Genomic DNA, 22,232 nt, shown 5'->3' on the forward strand with positions numbered 1-22,232 from the left:
GCCAACTTGCACACAGAGAGTGAGATTTCACCAAAAAAAAAATTTTCCTAAGAATCCATTCTGTTGGAAAAGTATGATGTTTCCATTAATGGATTTAATCTTGTGTTGTGTGATACTTAAATGAATTACTGTTTTGACATGCTACATTTGGCAAGAAAGTCAAATCCCAGAACAGTGATTCTTACCACTGTACTCTGACGGGCCCAGGACAATAAAACCCAGCTGAAGAAATGTGATTGCAATGTCATATGATATCTGATTTATTAAATCTGATCCAGACCTAGCCTATGTCTGGGAAAAAGAGAAATCTCATTCAATGTCCTCAGTACTCTTTCTTTTAGAATACCAGACTTGCCAAAGGAAGCAGAAGGAAAGAACTGATCTCAGCAAACACAAGGTTTTGGAGGAACTACTCCAGGGTGTTAAGTGTAATATTCTGAATCAAGTCACAGCATCTCTGACTCAAAGCTTCAGGAAAACAGGCAACAGCACAGTGACCTAAACGAACAAGGTAATCTAGCCTTGGTTCGTGAACAGCAGTTCTTTGTGAGCACATTTCCACGTTCATGCAACAAACCAGGAACTTAAACCTTGGTGTTATACACCCCCAGGGAATGCTCCACCACAGTCAACTGGCTATTCTCAGTGGAAGACTTCTGCCCAGTCTTCACCAGACATGCTAGCTTGAATGTGAAATTTTCCTGCTGGAACTAATGTAATAGGAACCAATGTGTTTTCACAAAAGGTATTAATTTCAACAAATCAGTGTTTTCCAGCAAGAAACAATTTGCTGAAAAGTTTTTCATCAGCTTGCCTGACAAATTAACTGACTAAATATCAGGAAGTATTTCTCAACAATGATTAGAGTTAAATAGTCTTAACTGTTCTGGAGCCCCCTTTGTTACATTCCCCACAATCTCACACACACGGGCACACTGAAACCACAGATGTGTGAACACAGTCCTGCTGAGATCTTCATTCCTATCTTGGCCTGCAAGTCTGAATCTAAATTATCCTCTGAAACTTTTGAACTTTACTGTAACTTCATTTGTACTTCTGGGAATTAATAATCGTGGGTTGTGATTTATGGCACTGTGGGTTTTGCAGACTGATGGTGAATGAATGAGGTGTATCTCCAGATGCTGTTCACTGCTATTAGGCAGCTGTGAAGACTTCTTTGGAAAGTTGTTTTATCCCAAAGTACATTTACAACTATCATCAGGCTTTTTTTGCTTCCCAGATGCGTTAGAACACTAAAGTGAAGGACAGATTGGATGGAACTTGCGATAGAATCTGACCTGGCATAAAAACTTGGAGACACTTAAAGGTGACTTTTCTCAAGTATGACTAGTAGCCCAGCAGGAACTCTTGTTTTGTGACATAATCATCAAGTATAAGTTTATACTTCAATAAAATCAGTTTCTCATGCTCAGAGACTAGTGTTTCTGCTAACTTTTCCAAGGTCTGCTCTTTCACCTGCGTGGTCACAACCAATTGCCATGGAGAGGGCACCAGGGAAGTGAGATCCACTGCTGGCCATATCACGTTAGATCCAATACTGTTTTCTGAAATGGTATTTCTCCTTCCACTTTCTGCCATGCCCACACTTTTGGTTGATGCTAAGTGTCTATTACTTTTTGTAGTTCGCAGAATTGTCTGACTCTGTTCTTCATGCTATTTCAGAACACTGTAAAAATTGCTGGAGAACCTAGCTGTAATAACCTCTTATTTTTACTTTTTGTTGCTTTCTACTTCAAGGAAAATAATATGAATATGGACATGGATATGAAAGGAAAACAATTCTTATAACCAGCAATGCAGTCTTATTCTGTATTGATCTGTGCCTTGTTATGGTTTACCACAGGTTCTCAAATGAGGCATTTCTGAGGCATTTCTAGTCCACATACCTGTTTTACTCTGAACTCTGTGTCTGCCAGTGTACCACTGCAGTCCTTTGTCTTGCAAATGAACATTGCATTTCTGCAGGAGGACAGAGCTGCTTTGATATACCTCTGGCTCATGGAAGTGCCCCAAAACTGTCGGTCATCCAGCAGTACTTAAAAGGCCACACCATTGGTCAGAAATGACAGGAATATATCCATATTTTATTCACATCACTCCTCAGTTAGTGAAGTGCTTTGCTACTGATTTAAGACATTTTGGAAGACTGCTCCTATTAACAGATTTTATAAAACTTCCAAAACACACCCTCCTTACAGAAAGCATATCTTCAGCAAGAATGCCTACCTGAAAGACAGCAAATCCCATTCCCTCCGCTGACACTGTCATCGTCATTTGTTGTGCAGGGGGAATCTGAAAGAAATATGAGCAAACCAGTATTTTCAAAGTACTTTCAGTCAGCAGACTGTACAAAAGTATTCCTCACTTTTTACAGTACCTCCTTAGTCTGAAGCAGGAAACGGTTTTGAGTATCAATTGAGAATGTCTCTGGCGTTTCCAAAGAAGGGGCTGTCACTGTTATATCCATTTCTGTTTTGCTTGCCACAGTGAGAGCTGCAAACAGACTCAAGGCTTGTAGAGCCACCACTGTGTCCTGTTGAGAGAAACAAACCTTTCTGTATTGAACTGAAGCAGCCAGCACAGCACACAGACCATGCCTTGGGGAGCTCGTAGACCCTGCATTGACCCATTTGTTGATCATGCTGGAACCTTCTTGCAGCCCTCCCTATCTCTGGATTCCCCTGGCATGAAGATGCCAGCCCAGAAGAGAGAGCAACACAAGACAAGAAGTTAGCTCCTGTGGGAATGGAAAATGAGGTGGGAGCCAGCCAAGGAAGTTTTTCTCTTGTGCAAGGTACGTGCAACACCTGACAAGCTGAAAGGCACAACAGTCAGAATTACACACCAATCATGGAGAAAGAGAGAGAGGAAAGTAACAACATTGCTACTTTCTAGATTTATTTACTGACTGTGCATTAAGTGCTCAGTACTGCACAGGAGTTTTTCAGGGTGCCTTGATCATTGAAGCAAAAGCTACAGGTCTGAAAAATCATTAACACTAATTTTAACAAAAAGTTGAAATGAATTTTTATCAGATACTCAGCAACAACTTCAAAGGGTTTCAGCCCAGTTTACCCTCTGTATTTGATCCAAGGATTTTGTGCAATTGTTTAACCACTGCAGAATATACTTACACACAGTCATATATGTATCTAAAATTCTTTTTTTTTTTATCTTTGTGTGTGATTGTAGGCTTAGCTCTCCAGGTTTTGAGCACAAGAGGCAGTGTTTGAACGTTTGGTCCAGCCCAGTTTAAGGAATGAGAATTTTAACATCCACTATTTTCTGGGAAGAAATACAGTAATCAAATATATGTGTCTAATCTCAGGGACTTTTACTGTCCATGCAGTTTATTTTGCACCTATTTTTAACCAGTCAGAGTGAAGAAATTGCCCTTTCAGGCTTGGCATACAGATACTTTATTTATTATTAGGCCCCTTCTAGTAACAAAATTTTAACATAACAGGAATTCATTCACTACAACATAGTGACTGTGCCATACCTTAAGGGGCTAGTAGGGGCTTACTATTCACTCTAACTGATAAAAAACCATTCTCCTTCCCATGCCACATCCTTGTCTGAGATGCCCTGCTTCACTGATTTCAGAAATCCAGAAAGATCAGCTGAATTTGCAGAAAGAACTGCAAATTCATAGTAAGCTGCATCATGTATACAGATTATGGTGAATTACTACACCCTAACTTATAAAGCATCACACATACAACTTAATGTTTTCCTCCTTATTGTTCAACAATATATTAAGTTTCTTATGTAATAAACTCACGGAAGGAAACACTCCAAATGTTATTTTTTAAAGCAAACTTAGAAGAGAAATACATTATGGAGTAATTTCTACAAATTAAAAAAGGCATCTAGCAAGACATTGGAGCAATTTTGAAGTCCAAACAGTTTAGACTATGGAAGAACAAAATGATTAAATTAATTTCTTAATTTCACCCTTAAGGGTAAAATATAGATTTTTAAACTTCCAAGTAAAATAAGTTTCTGGAGAATAGAGAAAAGCTTTTAAAACTAATTTAATGCTTCAATCAACCTCTTCAAATAATAAGCAAGAATTAACACATTAGGAAAGCACTAATACCTCAGGGGAACCAGGCTGGTTCTTAAATTGCATTTTACTCAGAACACATTTCTCTCAGATTAATACCAACCAACATCTGAAAATAATGAAGGATAGCCTGTACACCTTGGTACCAGCAGCATGATGAAATGTGACATTTTACTGTGACCAGCATTTGAAGTTAATTTAAAAGCTAGTTTAAACCAATGCAATCCATAGTACTATCTAATTTTTTGGATGCCAGCATAGCTTACAAGACGTGGCTTCAATAGCATGGAAGCCTCCTGGAGATAGTGAAGATATTCCAAATTTCACGGCCCATCAAAAATCTATGCAATAATAAGGACAAAGTACATCAGTAAGTTAAGACCAGCTGCCAGAAGAGGGATTAGGTTAGGCTGTTTTTCTAAAACCTACTCCCTTTAGTAAAAGGCTAAGTTAATAACCTTTCAGGGATCTGAGGACTGGCACATGGTAAAAATAAAAAGAGGCTTCTCTCCTTGGAAAGGAACTAAGCATATATATTCATCATACTTATTTTGAAAATATGTTTAATTACTTTTCCACAGGCATTACTATTTCTTCTTTATTTGTTATTAGTACATTATATAAAGAAGGTCTCCCTCTAATTCTCTTTCTTATTAGACTTACCAAAAATACTAAAACTGGCAGTCCAAGAGTAAGTCACCAATAATGCAAGCTTGTACATAACCAAAGTTGTTACAGCAAAACAAAACTCAGTAATTACTGTGTAAGAATGGTACTTTTTAATTCTGAAATATACACTGCTTGTTTAAAAATTATAGCAAAACTTCTTAAGACAAGATGTTACCTGAGTAGATGAAAATCCCCCAAGGTGATTTCTTTGATGACTTAACCATTTCATAATAGGGATCCCTTCAGCTAATCTGTCTTGATGAAAGTGCGAGAGCAGAGCGTATGCTGCAAGTTCAATGTCAATGGACCGTGGCTGCCATGAGTCAGAAATTTCAGAAGCAGGCGTTACCCAAAAACGAAATTCTCCTGCAAAAGGAACCAACAATAACCTGATCCACAGACTGAAGTCTTTGGATTTCTGGAAAAGTCTTAAGGGAAAACTCTTCATTAATGCTTACACATGGGCTCTATGGGATCTATGATATTGTGTTAATGTTTAGGTGTGTGTTCCATAAGGTACCTCCTCAGCAATGTCAGAATCTACCTACAAAAAAAGCTGGTGTCTAAATAGTCACTCAATTGATTTCAGTGAACTTTACAATGATCCTTTCCTAGTCAGCCTGAAGTGCTCACAAAAAGAAGCCCTTCTGAAAAGGCCACCTTGTTGTTCTAGCGCTCCTTTCTCTCAGGACCAGAGAAGGCACCTCAGGCAGCACAGCTGCTCAACAGGCACATTCTTGAGTAAAGCCTTCCCAAAAAAATTACTTCTTCTCTTCCAAGAAGTGGCTGTCCAAAAGGCCTAACTCAGTAAAGACAGACAGACACTCAAAAGGCTCCCTTGCTAGGCTACAACACAAATTCCTTTGGATTCTTCATGATGACAGTTACTATTTTGAGCCAAAAACTTCAATTTCCTATATTCCATATGGTCTGTTCTTCCCCTGAATTAGGAAAAATAATTCAGCTGAACTTGAAAGAAGTTAAATATACTGAGATGATAGGTCCTCAGAGAAAGTGCAACCGACCTCTGCATTGCCTTATAGAAATTCCAATACTTCACCTCTTCTTTCTAATAATCATTGCTCCCCAATACCCTCCTGATCTCTCCAAACTACACTGGAAGAGTGAACTTCATCCATCTCTCTTTAATCAGGCTGATAATACGAGGTGATTAAAACAGGAAACCTGACAAGCCATGTCCTTCAACAGCATCACAGTACTCCCATATCAGGAACACACTAACTGAGACTGAACACACTAACTTAGACTGAGTGACTTGTCACTCATTTATGGACACTTCTTGTTAAGGCTGTCTTGGGACTTCATAGCTTATTCTCCATATCGTACTCTGAACAGATTTGAATTCTGAGCACAGAGCTGTAGATATGTGATAGACATCTTTAAATTTGACAAAAATCTATCTGTACAACCATGTGAGATATTTGTGGAGTACCTTGGCTTTCTGCTCTCTGGTTCAGCATATTCAGTGCTTCCTTTGCTCTTGGACTTTTTGCCCAGGACAATGCATATGTCACAAGTGCCAATGTGTAATTATCTGAAATGCCTTCTTCTAATTTATCTTCTAGAAAGTTTGTAGCAGTCTTGATGGCATAAGCATGCTGGAAATTAAGATAATATTGAAGAATGTACAGTGAATAAAAAATATCTTGGAATAGAAAAATGTTAAAGACAAATTTGTACTGAACCAGAGAAATTATTGGCCCCAAACCACAGCCAAGAAACAATGAAAATCTCTTTCAGAGTCACATGAATCTCAAAGGCAAGCCTTTTGATCTGGCACTGTATTTATGAAAATGAATAATTTCAATTAAATCAATTGGAATGGCTTAATATCTTTAAGACTAGGTCCCCCCAAGAAATTTCTTTCCAAGTTCTGGGACTCAAGTCATAACAGTATTCTTGCCAACAGAAACTGCCTTTAGATTTTGCAAATATAAAACTGAAGGGCTTAACACAACTTTGCATTGCTTTGAATAGGTAAGGGATATTTAACACAATGAGGTTAGATTTTGTCTAATGCTCAAATATTCCTCTATTTCTATTAACTACCAAGTGTTTGTCAGGTCTCTGAACTATGAATCATATTTATGAATTCCAATACCTGTTTATCTGGGAACCCTAGGAGAGATGACATGATGTAAGCTGTGAGAGTAATTGGATTGTTGGTGCCTCCTTGAAGATCACTGTGTAACACCTTCCCAGGCTCCTGGAACTCTCCATCCATTTTCTGATGACGGACAATCCATTTAGCTGTATCCATGAGCACATCTTCATCAATATCTATGAATGGACGAGCTTGAAGGAAACATCTCAATACAAAAGCTGATAACCTTGGGGAAAAGGTTCATCAAATAACTCAAAATTAGCCATGCATTACATTACAGCGTCCTCTGTTTCAGATTATATAAAAATAACTATAAAACATAAGGTGTTCTACATACCCCTACCAAGCAGAGCAAAATGAATGCCTCACCCAGATAAGCAAGTAGGCTAAATTTAATCCACAAAAAATTAAGATATGTCCTTTCTCCTGAAGATCACCCCTTCTGCAGCTACGTTTCAAAAATAAATACATATTATAGACTCTGAGTCTGCCAGCACAAGCGTATCTTTATTCAAACGCTGCTCTCCTGCTTTCTGCCACTAGAAGTTATAATTTACAAAGTAAAGCAGCAACAGTTTGATGTTAATTATCAGCAATATCCCTGTAATGATATCCTGGAAACAACCATTGTTGTTTTATTATTAATCCCACATTATCCCTCGACTCCCTTCTTTCCAAATGTGCATTCATATAACTTGTCACTGCATTATTTAAGGACTACAGTTGCCAGTACAGGTAAACAATCTTCATCTTCCAATCCATCAATGTTGAGTCAAAGGCAAATCCTGCTGATGTCAATGAAAGATGCCCACTGAGTCCAGAAGAAAGTCTCATTCAGTGGCACAGTTAACAGGGACAGAAGCCTCTACTGAAATATGTCCGTACATCTAAAGAGAGCAAGGCTTAGCAGAACAAAGTGCTGGAACCTCTCTCTGTTATCTATCTGGCTTCCACAACTATGCTCTGTACGCTTCCTGGAATGAAACTCAGCACTGAAAAGGCTTTTTCAGCTGTGTTTACAGTCTCAATAAAAGGAAGTGTGCCAGATGCAAGTAGAACAAATTTTTGTCACTAGCAACTCTGTTCATCCCCTACAAAATGTCTGTCATGCTTCAGCTTCCAGTATGGAGATAACTGATAATCTGATTGAAGCAGTGATGATAACACAGCCCTAAATGGTTTCAGTCAAGTGCAAGAATAATTAATTTAATTGTTATTCTTCATTCCTTTGAGGAAAGCAACAGAAAAAAACTTTCAGACTAAACTATTTCCCTGGTTAAAATAATTCATCATTCCTTGTTTTTCCCCAAAATTAAAAAGCCTTGCCCTAATAATGCCTTTGACAATATGTAATCCAGCAAGAAAGACTTAGAGTTGGCCTAAACACCTAATGAAAACCAGGCAGAAGGCTAATACAGCTGGAAACTTTTACCAGCTTCACAAAAACTTTTCAGATGCAGGGAAAGTATCTAAAAAACTAAAATTCCACAATGATTCTGGCAGAACTACTCACCATGTGCTCCCAGAGGGATCTTCATTTCCAAAGGCACTAAAAGAGCCATCATCCCTCTGGAAAAGCAGCTCTCTTTGGTAGCCTGAAGTGGAAAAGTAGAGACAGGTATTGAACACTTTCCTCTCATGTGGGTTCCTGCACAAACTGGAACTGAAACTGCTGGTATGAACCAAGGCACTTTCTAAGGCTGAGAAGGGCAATACTTAAGCTTGTGTTTCATAAAAAACCTCCCAAATATGCAGGGACACACAAAACCATGTAGAAAATGGTGAGGAAGTGGGCAGCAACAGGAAAGATCCATCTGCAAAAGGAGAACCAGAAACCCCTGTGGCTGCCCAGCCAGCGCAGAGATGTGCTCCCACACATCCAGGGGGTCCAGGAGCACAGCAGCGAGAGCAGAGCAGAGATGCAGCTATAGCTCATTGCTTCATCATTTTGGGGATCTTGTGTACCTACAAAAGTGCTCCATCTTTACAGCACAAGCAAAAATTAAGTGTTTTCCAACTGGAAGTGCAAGGCTACAAATGCTGCTGGAAAACCAGGTTCTATTCCGGTGGCTTTTGACAAATCAGTAGGCTTGCTATCAGAAAAAGCAAGTTGAAAATTGGTTGTTCTGCAATGAGTGAAAAATTTCAAAAGACCTGAAGATCATGAAATCCTGAGAAGAACCATTTAAAATGTTACCCTAAGGTTTTTTCCATGTCCTGAACAAGTGCAGCTATCTCCTGACTGCAGGGCATCCATAATAAAAGGGTCTCAAAGGCTCCCTGGCTGCTCACAACCACCAGCAGCATTGTCACTCATAGATGATTTCTGTACAGAACCAGTGTTCATTCATGGCAGAAATGAAGAGCTTCCAATGACACGCTACTCACTGTAGTTTCTGGTATCTAAAGCCTTTCTTCCCTTGCATTTTGCCTGTCATTTGTGAATCCAAACTAGTAATAGCATCTATTTACAGCATTTCATAACATCTTTTCCTCCAATCAGTCTTTCCCCTTGGCTATTATAATTAAGAAAGTATACTCATTAACTGAAGACCTGATAGATACAGACCCAATACAGAATCAGACAGGCAGAAAGAAATCTCTCAGGCAACCATCAGTAAGTCCCACACAAATGAAATAATTCACACAAATATGTCCTGTGAGGTCCATCCAGCTACAACTGTAACTCTACAACCCTGAAAAATATTCCTTGCTTTCACTGATAAAGGATTAACCACCCACTTACACACCATCTTGACTGTAGATACACAGTGAGTGAACCACACCCCTAATTACTGAGGAACAAAGAGCCTGATCCCTCAATCTAAGTGCCAGTATAAGATTAATTTCTAGCCATGGTCTGTCTGTAATAGAAGAGAATGAGAAATAAAGCTGTGAATCAGTATATATGGGTACCTTCCCATGTAACCCTAGTAGCAAGAAATCTAGCTTTTAGGTCTTCTTTAGAAGAATTTGCAATCGAATTTTTTTCTTTAATATAGGGGGTTTATTATGTATTTAGCATGACAGTGGCTTATTACATCACTAAAACTGGTGAATCTTTCAGATAATGACATACCTGTCAACTCAGTTAATGATACTAAATGGAAGGAAAAAGAAGGAGGAATGAGTGGTATTTGTCCCCAAGAAAAGCAAAAGTCAGTGTCAAAGTTTAAGGTTCCAAATAATGTTCTAAGGGGAGCACAAATACATGTAAATATACAGACTGCTTCCTCTTCAAAAGTATCTGACTGCAAGGCCTGAAAATAAGGTCTTCTGTTTCTCTGCAGAACTGGCAATATACACCAATAAGCAATAGCCACCATTCTGCTGGCAGCGTAGAAGCATGAGGCTACAGCTTTCAGCTGGCTCAACAGAGGCTGCTGGGCACACAGGCACAAATTCATCTCAGAGCGTGAGCTGGGGAGGGATCAGAAAGATGAGCAGAACCAGAGGGAGAGAGATCACACAGCTATTTCCCATATTCTGCTTGCTTTCGTCTCCGTGCCAGCCCTGCTGCAGTCACGCACGCGTCTCCAGCAGGAGCGTATCTCACACGGGAACGCCGGAACAGGAGAGCCCGAGGCTCCCGCGAGCGACACGCTCGGCCCCGCGCACACTCAGTCACACGCGAGAAACGACACTCCAACGTCAACTCGTGGAAGGAAAAGAGGGATCTTGTTATGAAGATGCCCACTGCTAGTCTCAGAGGGCTGGCTGCAACCCAAGAGATGTAAGAGGCTCACTGAAAAGAGCTCACAAGGCTCCAAGAGGAATGTATCAGGATGGAAAGGATTTCAGAAAGATGTGAAAGATCCAAAGGATCTCGCCTTCTACACAGTTTGGAAATTCTGCTCAAAATCCTTACCTCTTTGGGTCTAACAACAAAACATTTAGACCAACCAGGTTTTTTTTTCATTTCAGAAAAAGTGATTTGAAGATGGGATTTGTCATTAGCACAATTAAGAAATGTGCCTAAAAGGAAACTATTCTTTGGCTTTGCCCTTGTTCTAAGTAAACAAAACTGCTAAAATAAAGATCATATAGCAGTTTCTGCTAGGTATATGATCCCTTCTTCTCACAAGTATTTAGCCATAAATTAATTATATTTACTTCAGATTCTGAGGTTACTTTTTAAAATACTTGGTGAATTATGACATGTGAAATAGTCTGTTTTCAATTAAACTTCATAACAATCCTTTCAAAAACTGAGCCTATAAAAATTGCATCTTAAGCTAGTTAATTTCAACTTAAAACACTTGAGATTCAACTTATTCAACAATTTCAACTTATAACACTTGAGAAAATAATCAGTGCAACAGCAGAAAACAATTATTAAAATAAAGCAAAAAACCACAGAATATTTTTAGGTCGTGGTTCTTTTCTATGTTAAGGTTACAAATATTTCAGCACACAATGCTCTGGCACCTATGGTGTTAAAAACACATACCTCATTTCAGAGCATCAGAAAAAAGTTAAGAACACAAAACAATCTGTATGTAAGTAACATTAAACCTGCAATTTTCATTTGCTTTGAAATAACTTAAATAAACCCACTATTGGAAAACTGCAGAAAACTATGGTACCGAAGCTCAGTCTTAAAAGAGTGACAGATTGCTTACAAACTTCAGAGTAGCTGTTTACATAACACATCTCTTCCTCCCCACTGTACTTTTCAACTAAACCATGTAGTAAGATGGGTTTAAAAAAAAAAAAAAAAAAAAAAACATTTAACTTCTTTGACAGAAAATTGGAATCCTGATGAAAGGAAAATTTATTTTGAGCTGTGCCTTTTCCAAGGGAAATGTCAACAACTTAAAAAAAATCAAACAAAAAAGACTTAAAGAGAGTAAACAAGAATTGAAAATGTCATCGCGATGCCTTAGTAGGGGCATAGCCCACATGGGGCTGGTGTCACTGCTCTCTGAGGAGCAGGCTCAGCATGACACTGACTCATGGCAAGTGTGGGACACCACAGTCAGACACTGTCTGATCCAAAAGCCAGAGTGCAACTGTGGTCTCCAAACTTTGTGATGTTCTGGAGTATCTCCCAATTCAAATATACAACAATTTCCAACTAAAATTTTCCAGCTTTTGATTTCTAGCACAGAGTTCACTTCTGACCAAGCCTAAAATTTGTGTGGGCAAAAAAGCCAGCTATGAGATCAAATGCCACTCCTTGAGCTCTGCAAGGACATGTCAGGTCAGGATGTGTCGCTGAAGACGTGGGATGAACACAGTTCACTCTGCTCACTGACTCATTTGAAACTGCTGTGCCTCAGGCTGAGATCAGAAATGTTTGCTCACATGTGGTTTTATCAAACGAGAAGTAATAACCATCTAGGAAATCCGTGTGAATTACCCTCTAAAATGCATTTCTCAGATGAAAAAAAGCAATTATACAAAACCAACAATTTTTTTCTGAGAAAACTTGCCCTTGTAAACAAAATAACTTGCTGTCTACTTCTACCAACCCAGAATAAAGAGGAAGAAAAAGAAAAAATGGCTTTCTCTTCCCGTTCTCATGACAAAAACTGAGCAATATTTCAAACACCAGAGGCAGAGTCACTGAAATCTTTTTACTAGGAAGAGCTCTTAAAAATCTAACATCTTTAGTTTATGCATACAAACCTTTTCTCATAAATGTTATCGCTTTTGATTTAATATCGTCTCTCAGCTGCCTGGTTTTAGTCAAGTATTGCAAAATATAAACATTGGGAGCAAAATTGATCATATTCTGTTCACCACAGCCATAAGGCATCTTAATCAATGATGACAAACCATTGATAGAAGGCCCCAGTAGATCACCTGAAAGATAAAATTCAACCAAAATAAATTAAAGCTTATTGCAAATAAAAGCATACCTCATATATAAAGGGTGGTATAATCTAAACTGAGAGAAAATATGATATATTAGGAATGTTTCTACTAAACACCTCTAAGCAGGCAAAAAGATACTTCATCCACTAATCCAATTTATGCCCACTCATGCAGCTCTTTGCAGACCTTTCCAATTACAGAGTAATTTCAAAGAGTTGCCATTTAAAAATGAAAAAGAAAAAAACCCAAACCAAACAAACAAAACCCTACATAACCAAAATCTATTTAATCCGGCAAAATGTAAACTTCATTTATTTCTTCTCTCACCTATAGTTATCAAAGCCTAGGTGTCACAGTAAAGAACAGTTAGCCAGGTTATTGTTAGCATTCTGCAGACAGAGTAATTATAACAGGATACTAGAAAACTTTGCAGGACCTTCCTGATCAAAATCCAACTCTCTAATTCTGAAAATAACTTACAAATGTCATATTGTCATAAATTAAACAAATTAAAGGAATAAAACAATCAGTCCATAAGGCCTTACTATGTCTAGCCTAATGCATGATGGTAAATTACTGTGACTTAATGATACAACCTACTTATATTGCAGTTAAATAATAATTAATGCCTTCCCTAATGATAGAAACAGAGTAAGTTAATTCTTACCAACAGCAGTGACCTGCACTCTCTCACTGTCACTTACAACATCAGAAGGAAAAGTGAATTCCAAAGTTTTTGACACTGCTTGTCGTTTATTCCCAGTCAAATCCAAAAGGACTGTCTGAGAATATGTCTGTTCCAATCCTTCAGCCTATGAAGATAAAGACAGGGATTCTGAGTATCCTTCTGTAGTTGATCCTGCCCTGAAGAGGAAGGTCATGCTACTCGCTTCCAACCTCAGCCATTCTTTGGTTCTGTATCTTAAGCTTTTATTACAGGAGGAAATACGCAAATGTCCACCACTGAAATGGGGCCTAATATGAATCAGACTTAGATATCCAAAGCTAGGCAAGTCTTATCAGTGTCTGGTTTACCAGAAAGTCTGGAGGCTAAAATTCCATCTGTAGCAAAATACAGAAATTTTAATCTAAAATAGATTAATAATAATTAATAAATAATCTGAATGAAAGCCAGATGTATGGCAAAATCAATTGCATTTATCCAAAACAGTCACCAGGTCCACTCTGCACAGGTTGTTAAATTAGCTGCAGGACCAAGGGTTCAGTGATACACAAACAGCTTTCACCTTGCTTTCAAGAAGCATTGGATAAACTATCTGTTGTAAAACAGATCTATGAGCTCATTCCTGGAAGGGGTTCCAAAGAATTTTAAAGCACTTTTAAAAAACTATTTTATAAGAAATGTTTCCTACTTAAAGCCACCTCACCCCAAACCCCAAACAGAGCGAGGCAGGCAAGTACATTGGTTTGCCTTTTTGCTCTACTACGTAGCCTGTTTTGGGGAACAATTTACTTCATGAACAAGGCAAGCAGCAGACTGTTTACCTTGACTATAACTTTCTGGATAACAGCATCAGAAGCAGCAGATGATATTGCTGTCACTTTGATGGGAATCTCTCCCAGTTGTTTTGGCTTGATTGGGAACTGAACAGTTTTCCCATCTTCACTCGGTACAGATACAGATTGTTGATTTGTTGTAGCATTTATTTCATTGGATGTTAGAATAATTTCAAAAGCATCATTCATATCCAGGATCACAGTAACCTGAAAATACAGTAAAATTTGCAACACAAAGGGTTAATTTTGAAAAGGTGCTTTCATAAGCTGCCACCCTTTTTGTGTATAGAGAAATAGGTCTGCCCACTGAAGAAAATACACCAGTTCTCACAAAACAAGACATGGTCTCCACCAGTGAGGAAAACCCTGCAATATATAGTAACATTCAAAGATAAAGAAATTGTTATGTTACCTCAGCTTCTTCTTTCAAATAATTAAAGATGTTCACTTCCAAAATGAACTGCTCTCCTCTGATGACAGAATATGGAAGGTTCAGGAAAATGAAAAAAGGCTGAAAAACTTCTAGCTGCAAAACAAAATCAGTCATGAACACTTACAACCAGAGACTAGAAAGAAAATTACTATACAACGTGTCTTCCAATCACTTTTAAATTCAATGACAGAGTTTAATTGTACTCTACAGCTGACAAAACACATAACTGCAGGGCTGAAACAGAAGGAGAAGATGCTTCTGGACATTAGCACCTTTAGAGACACCACTCAGATGAGAGCTGCCAACAGCTCTGACAGGGCAGTCCCAACAGAGGCAACTGAATTAGGATTATGAGAGTATCATCTGGTAAATTTGGAAGCTATGATCTGTCCTGAGCTCTCATTAAAGTAACTGAATTGCTTTGAGTACACAAGTAATGCATCAATGTCAGTTGACCTATCTTCATGTCAATGCACTATTAACTAAATAACAGCCTCACCCAAATTTTGTAACTAAACAACACAATGTTTACAATGTTGGTTTTTTTATTTAGTAAGATTAATCTTTGCAAAAGTTCTGTAGTTATACTTCTAAAAATACATACTATAGTAATTAAAATATAAACTGCAGAAGTATACCAGCAAGGAGTTTCTTTTCTCTATGAACAGAGAATTTTGGAAGAAGTCTTGCCTCTAAGAAGTCAATGGTAAGGTCTCATCAAGCTGAGTGGGATCAAAATTTCACTGTACAATAAGAATGGCTGAGACATGCTATCCTTTATTATCAAAATGTCAACTAAAAAGTATTTTCATTCAGTTTGCATTTAAAAGCATCTTCCAAGTGTTTAGAGTTTCAGAAACAAAAATCCCTCAGCTTTTTTTTCTAGCTAGCAAATAGTCCAATGCAAAAAAAGTTGTTTGCTAAAGCTCTCAGCGTCATGAACTTCTTTAGACATTAAACATTAGAGAAGTTCTGATGGAGACTTTTTGGTTAGTTCATAGTAAAGGTTTTCCCTACGTACCTATTTTCTTTGTCTTTTTTGTTTTACTTTTCTTTAAAACTGAAGTTTTACACTCAGGAATATGCCAGTATATCACAAAAATACAACTGAGTAAAATTATTGACACTCTGTGTAGGAGAAGTCAAAATAAAACCATGATGCAAAGCAGTACATGACATAAAGCACGCAGATGCCATTTATTTCCCCCATTACATTTCTCATGGCTTGCTTTTACTTGCTTCTCTGTATGGTACTGATTAACATGTTCCAGCCATATGGAGCTCTAAGAACAACCTAAATGTCCCAACAATAGTGATGTACTGAATAGTGCATGGGGGTGATAATAGCTAAATTATTATCTCAACATCTGTTCTACTTGGAGCCTTCTCACATTTGAGGATGAGAGGCCAAGTGTGTATTTCCTTACATTTTTAATCAGAAAACTATTCCTCTTTCTGTCACATCGCTGCCAAGCCAAGTGAAAGAAACAAGAATCAAGATTCCAGTCTCAAAGGAGCCTTAGCCACAAAATCCAGATTGGGCTCCAAATTCCATACTGGAGTTCAGATCAGGATGTTCAAAGCACAAGCTCTGTGTCTGGTATAGCAGCCAACTGTGAAATCTGGACCTAGATCTCCACTTGGATCTCAAAAATTGCCCCTCCCCAAGAATTTGAGGGCATGAGAACTTGAATGGGTAAGTTGGCTGCCTTCAGGCTATGCTTACACTAATCCAGGAACCAGAATGGAAATTTACAGCCCACTACCACAGTCTCAACCTTTCTAAACTCAGGTATGGAAGTGGAGTTGTCTCTGATAGGAACATAGTTTCTCTAGGATCTTTACATGATGAATGGACAGATTATTCTGTGTATGTAAAATACAAGCTAAATGAGACTTCAAGAACTAATTCCTACTTTAAACAGGCTAAACAACTCTAAGTAGTGGTTTCCTTGAATACAGAGTGATCCTAGGACAACTGCAGTTGTTCACTGGGAACCTCAGGTTAGAGATCTAACCTAAGGGCTGCTGAATTTAGCTTAAATTGCTAAACTCCTCAAACACTTGAAAGCAAGAAAAAAGCCTCAGGACACAGGAATTTGAGAGCAACAAATTCCTTTGTGGACACTGAGAGCTAGGTATCCCATGCCAGCTCTCGGTGTCCACTCTGCTCCTCAAGCTAAGTCACCCAAAACTTGGCGCCTATCACAGAATGGTTGTGTTGGGAGAGACCTCTGGATGACATCTACTCCAAGTCCCCTGCAAGTTTACCCAGAGCAGGTTGTACCTGTGTTTACTCTAGGACTGCTTTTGACAGATAAATTTAGCCTTAAATCACCCCTCCTGCTCTCCCTCCTGGGATAAGCATTGGCCATAAGTGTTAGCAGAGCAGCAGAGAAATGCCTCTCACATCCCAGGCAGTCTGTGCACACCTCACTGCATCCATTACCAACTCATAGACTGCCCTCTGGGCAGAGCCAAGAAAACATGGAACAGTGCTCCCAAAGAGTCATTCCACTCTCCTACATACAAAGATTCTGAAATGGGCACAATCCTGGAAGTACTCTGACAAAAAAACCTCTCCAACAGAAGCAGGCATCCAAATATCTGTGTGGAGTCTCAGAAGAGCAGGAAGGGAAGGCAGATACAGTATCACAGATGTTTTCAGTGATGTTTTCTCTACAGCTTGAACACACACAGGCTCTCAATCTCCTCATTAGTACAAGGATATGCTGCTGTTAGAACTAAGACAGAGTCCAGCAGGAGCCTGCAGTGTAAGCAGCCCTAGAGGAGAGCTCTCTGGTGAGATGGTACCTCCAGCGGAGCAGTCGTCACTCCGAGCCCGCCGCTCTCAGAGACCACAAAAGCACTGGCTACCCAGGACGTGATGGTGTCAGGCACAATGGCATCCATTGTGGTTTCTGGGCCAGATCTGATGGCAAAAGGGGAGAGCAGACTTTCAAAACCATCCATTTACAGACATCATTATGTGGACATATATGTTTAAAATGCATGAAAAATTAAGTCCATTCCTGGAGAGAAAAGCTGCTCATTATCCATTTTTCCTTTTCTAACCATTTAAAAATACTGTGATGGGATCAAAATTATTTTAAAAATTTAAATTATTTTAAATTACATGAATTTAAGGTAATTACACTGGATCACATTACATGTAATCCACTTTTACAGGTCGCTTAAAATAATCCCAGGTGATGGTTGCTTCCTGAACTTCTCAGCTGTAAATAATACAAGATTTGTTCTTCACAATGCAGGTCAGATTTCATGATCACTTGACAGTTTGATCTATTCACTGAATTAGGTGCAGATAGCAAGAGATTTCCCTTTCAGATCCCTTTCTGGGCTAACCACCATCTTTTTATATACTGTAGAGAAAAAGGCTAGGTCTCCCTATCCATTATCTCCCCATTTGTAAAAGTAAGAGTTTATTCCTTTTGTCTTCAGGATTTTTATCCAACTTCTACTGAAACTCCTAGGCCTACAGTCAGGCCTCGTAATCCTCTCTTGTGCAGTTGTACAATTCCTCATTTTTTCGATCTCCAATCTCACTTGTGGCCTCTAGGTGGTAGCAGAATATAAATCTACATTTCTAAGCAGCGTTCTTCAGCACTGGTGCAGAATTCTTCTGAAACCTACCAAAAAAAAAAAGGCAAGTGCAAATTGTTTTCCTTTTGCTTCTAACTTTTACCTTGTTTTAGTGTCAATCCAAAGCCAAGTCTCTGGAAAATGTGTCCTCACATAGAGATTGCTGAAATCAGGAGGTCCATTTTTAGATACAGGCATATCATCACCGAAACCATCTTCTATAGGTATCATTCCACCATCTGCAAAATAAAAAATGCTGTCCTACTCCAAATATCCACATTAGAACGCTCAAATAAATACAGATAAGAAAAGTTAAATTAATATGTTGTTTGGAGTCTAATCTATAGCTTTGTTACATATAAGACTACTTTGGGACTCTAGGAATTTTTTATTTTAAGAATAAAAAAAGTTTCACACAAATTTCTATATGGCCTCTGTGGAGTTGAATGAAACTGGTGTAATTTGGCTACACATGACAAACCACTGCAATATATATCAACTGGGGCTGCAAATGAAAACTCCACTCATCTTCAGGCTTTTAGGGGTAATATCACTGCAGTAAAAAAGGACAATTTCTGAAATGCTGATTGCATGAATTTTGTATGACTTGAACCTTTGAAATGCTAATGATTTTCAAGGCTGGATGCAACCTGTATGCAGCACAGTAAAAAGACATAATAGGAGCCCTATCCCATGGACCTCCTTCCCCACTCAGTAAATTAGATTTGGCTTCATTTGTTGTATTACTTACAAAGAAAATGTTCCTTATCCTCCTCAAGAACTGCATCAGTTGATACCCAAAGGCTGCATTTCTGGATAAAATTTATACAATATATCTCAGTACAGGACATTCAGGACATCAACAGTGCTTATCTATTTTCTTTTTCTATTCTTACTTTTTAAATAAATAAAGTCATGAAGCAAGCATAAAACTAAAGCAAATAATACACAGAAACCTAAAAAACTGAGATTATATGAGTCTGAATATTGTCATAATGACTGAAAACCTTTCAAAGTGAAGACTATATCAAGCATAAAGCAACCTGTATTTATGGAGGTATAAATAAAAAATAAAGAAGGAGGAATAAATACATTCCTTGGCATTCAGAGTATCACATATTGACAAGATTCACAACTTGAAACTCATATAAGCCATGAAAACATTACATTGTATATAGCTGCAAAAGTTAGAAATTTTACTTTTTTCTAGCAAGTGACGTTCAAATCACTAAGCAGTAAAAAAACCAACAGCCTAGCATTATGAAAAACAAACAGTACCTGAAATACACCAAAAGAACCTCTGACCAGGGGGAAATATTGCACTGTGCTGTATAAATTGAGCTCATGGAGGATCTAAGAAAAAAAAAAAACAACCAAAATCATCCACAGACTGAATGCCAGATCACATTTTAAGAACTTTCACTGTTGCTAATTCATACAGCTGCACCACAAGTTGTGGGTTGCTTAGCTCTCATGCCAAAGAGAAAATAATCTGTGACAGGATGAAGGGGGTTAGTTGTAGTGGGCTTATGGTTAATGGAAGAGTGACCAAGACTGTATATAAGCCTGGAATAGAGCCTACAACCCATTGATATTTTATGGCATTTAGGCCATGTCCTTTGAGCACCTTAGGAATGATATATATTGTAAGCTCTTTCAAACTGTAAATGCAGTTGATCTTCTGCAAGCAAAGGTAATTTAAACATATGAATAATTTATTCTGCCCTCCCAAGGAAAAAAATCTTTATTTTATATTATTAATTTTAAATAGCACAAAGAACAAATCATTAGGGGTTTTTTTCTGACATTGTCTATTCTGAAAGAAGAAAGTATTTAACAATTTATCCAGTGAAACAATGAAGTATTGACTGGAACTGGAAATGCTGTGCCTATTACCTCTTAAGCTTTACAGTCTCCACCACTCATGTGACTTGCAAAAGTAAAAAAAAAAAATTTCATAATTACAGGCTAAAAACCATGCTCAAAGAACATTACTAGTTCAACATACAATCTGTAACATTTCCACAAACATACATCTTTCATACACACAATAATGACAACCTCTTTTTCCCATATACTTACAGATTCTTCTGTTATGTCACTACTTTCTCCCAGAAGCTTTGCACTTTTATCAACAACTGAGATTCCAATTACTGATCCTGGCTCTGTTGTACTGATTTTAAGGGAGACTTTCTCAGATGGCTTGGCCTTATCTCTGCTCCAAGAGATTTTAATCTAGAAAAAAAGTGAAACACAGCAATGATTTAAATTCTACAGTGATATTTACAGCTGTTAACAACTCCAAGGAAGTAGTTTTTTTAGATTATTTGGCTATAATTAAGACTCTGGATTTGTTTTTCCTATAACCTTTGGGACACTGGGACCTCTGAGAGTCTTTTTCCTAGGACTTTTGGTAACTTGGATAACTTATGAGGCAAATTGAGACATTTTTCATGTGGCAGGACAAACAGGCTCCCTACCAATTTCTGGTTATAAGTGTTAAAGTCTCCAGAGCAGAGAAAGAATTTGAATCCATCCAGCCTTTGGATGGTCTCACCTATAAAAAGTTATAGGGAAGCTTTAATTTGCACATAGGACCAAATTTCATCCTGGTAAGCAAGCTGGAAAAATCAATTTAGTGATGAAATTGAAATTTCCCACACTTCTTCAAACTTTTTTGAATTAAAGTGTGGATAGTCACATGAAACACAAACAAACATTGGTCCCAATGTGACAACTGCCTGGGTAGAACAAAGTCTTTATAAACTTTTAGAATTCCACCCTTATAGCACATATGATACCTTGTCATTGTATTGACCAAAGTAACCCTTGGCTCAGTAATTGACCAAACCACTAAAAACACCAGGAGATGCTGGGCATTTGTTTATGTGGAAAACACAGCAACAATAGAAAGGACTCTCAAATGCACAAAAACTGGATCCTAACTGCACTGGTATCATCAAAAGTCTTTCTAAAGGCTTGCACAAACATCAGGTTAGATCCTCAATGAAATTTTTTTTGCATTTACTATCCTATGATCTAAAAGAAAAAACCATGGTCTCGGACTCAAGTTCAATACAATTACCTTGTCATCCAAAGCAGGCTGGATGGGGACAGTGAGAGCATCATTTACGACCACTCCAAGTTCATCTATGTAGAACACAAGTATAGATATCAAAGGAGCCCAGGAATTTTCTGCTGTTAAAGTAAATGTTTTTGTGGATTTTGTGCCAAAAGCCATAATTTGTTCCTTAGATAATACCTGAAAGAGAAAAAAATCAAACACTCAAACTATTGGTATCCTCAATGTCATCAGCAATTGGTTCTACAAGTGGCTGCTAAAGAAGAGACACATAGCTGTGATTCATTATTTTTTCCACTAACTCGTAGACCAGTTCTGTGAAAATAGGCATGGTATCTGTTGTAATATTTAAATAATAGATTTTTTCCTCATGTTTTAATTCCTGTATCACTACGGACAAGTAAAGAACTACACCAAGCACACATATATGGTATAAGAACATAAATATACAACAGTAAGAGAGCTGGCTCACATGGGTTATCTGTAACAGCATTTTAGTTTGGATCAGGCACAAAGTTTTGAAAGCAAACCTCCAGAACTACTTAGAACACCTGGTTTGCCTCATGGAAAGTGTGAACTGGGGGTCTAGTCATGTGCTCCAGTTAAAAGTAGACATTCATTTGAACAGATCAGATTAGAGCTAGTCTGAAGCTACCCCTAATACCTAGTTTTCAATTTTTTCACTCTAAATTTTTCTCCTGGATCATACACTTACTAATGAAGACAGAGAGATGAAGGGCAGTTCCCTGCCTTTGGTTGCATGGACCTGATTTATTTCAAAGCTTCTAGAGAGTATTTCTAGTTTAGAAAATACATATGAATGCTCAAATTTTATATGGTTTTCCTAATTCAGTTTACTGTTAAAGTCTGTGAAAGAAAAAGAATCCTAGCT

The 22,232-nt window shown here is 38.0% G+C and overlaps 1 protein-coding gene across 1 annotated transcript in view; it reads right to left on the reverse strand.

Moving 5' to 3' along the window:
* CD109 (CD109 molecule) overlaps positions 1–22,232 on the reverse strand; it is a 65,589-nt gene that overhangs the window by 10,097 nt on the left and 33,260 nt on the right. Inside the window, exons 14-29 of the mRNA XM_014269973.3 lie at positions 21,344–21,520; positions 20,341–20,493; positions 19,537–19,611; positions 19,010–19,070; positions 18,362–18,497; positions 17,470–17,587; positions 14,635–14,748; positions 14,211–14,429; positions 13,372–13,516; positions 12,516–12,692; positions 8,398–8,479; positions 6,882–7,110; positions 6,213–6,378; positions 4,935–5,125; positions 2,399–2,554; positions 2,248–2,313 (exon numbers count right to left, since the gene is read on the reverse strand). Coding sequence (XP_014125448.3) covers positions 2,248–2,313; positions 2,399–2,554; positions 4,935–5,125; positions 6,213–6,378; positions 6,882–7,110; positions 8,398–8,479; positions 12,516–12,692; positions 13,372–13,516; positions 14,211–14,429; positions 14,635–14,748; positions 17,470–17,587; positions 18,362–18,497; positions 19,010–19,070; positions 19,537–19,611; positions 20,341–20,493; positions 21,344–21,520 — 2,265 coding nt within the window. The remainder of the gene's footprint in view (positions 1–2,247; positions 2,314–2,398; positions 2,555–4,934; positions 5,126–6,212; positions 6,379–6,881; positions 7,111–8,397; positions 8,480–12,515; positions 12,693–13,371; positions 13,517–14,210; positions 14,430–14,634; positions 14,749–17,469; positions 17,588–18,361; positions 18,498–19,009; positions 19,071–19,536; positions 19,612–20,340; positions 20,494–21,343; positions 21,521–22,232) is intronic.

The sequence above is a fragment of the Zonotrichia albicollis genome, chromosome 3 (genome assembly GCF_047830755.1).
Source record: "Zonotrichia albicollis isolate bZonAlb1 chromosome 3, bZonAlb1.hap1, whole genome shotgun sequence".
Taxonomy (NCBI): domain Eukaryota; kingdom Metazoa; phylum Chordata; class Aves; order Passeriformes; family Passerellidae; genus Zonotrichia; species Zonotrichia albicollis.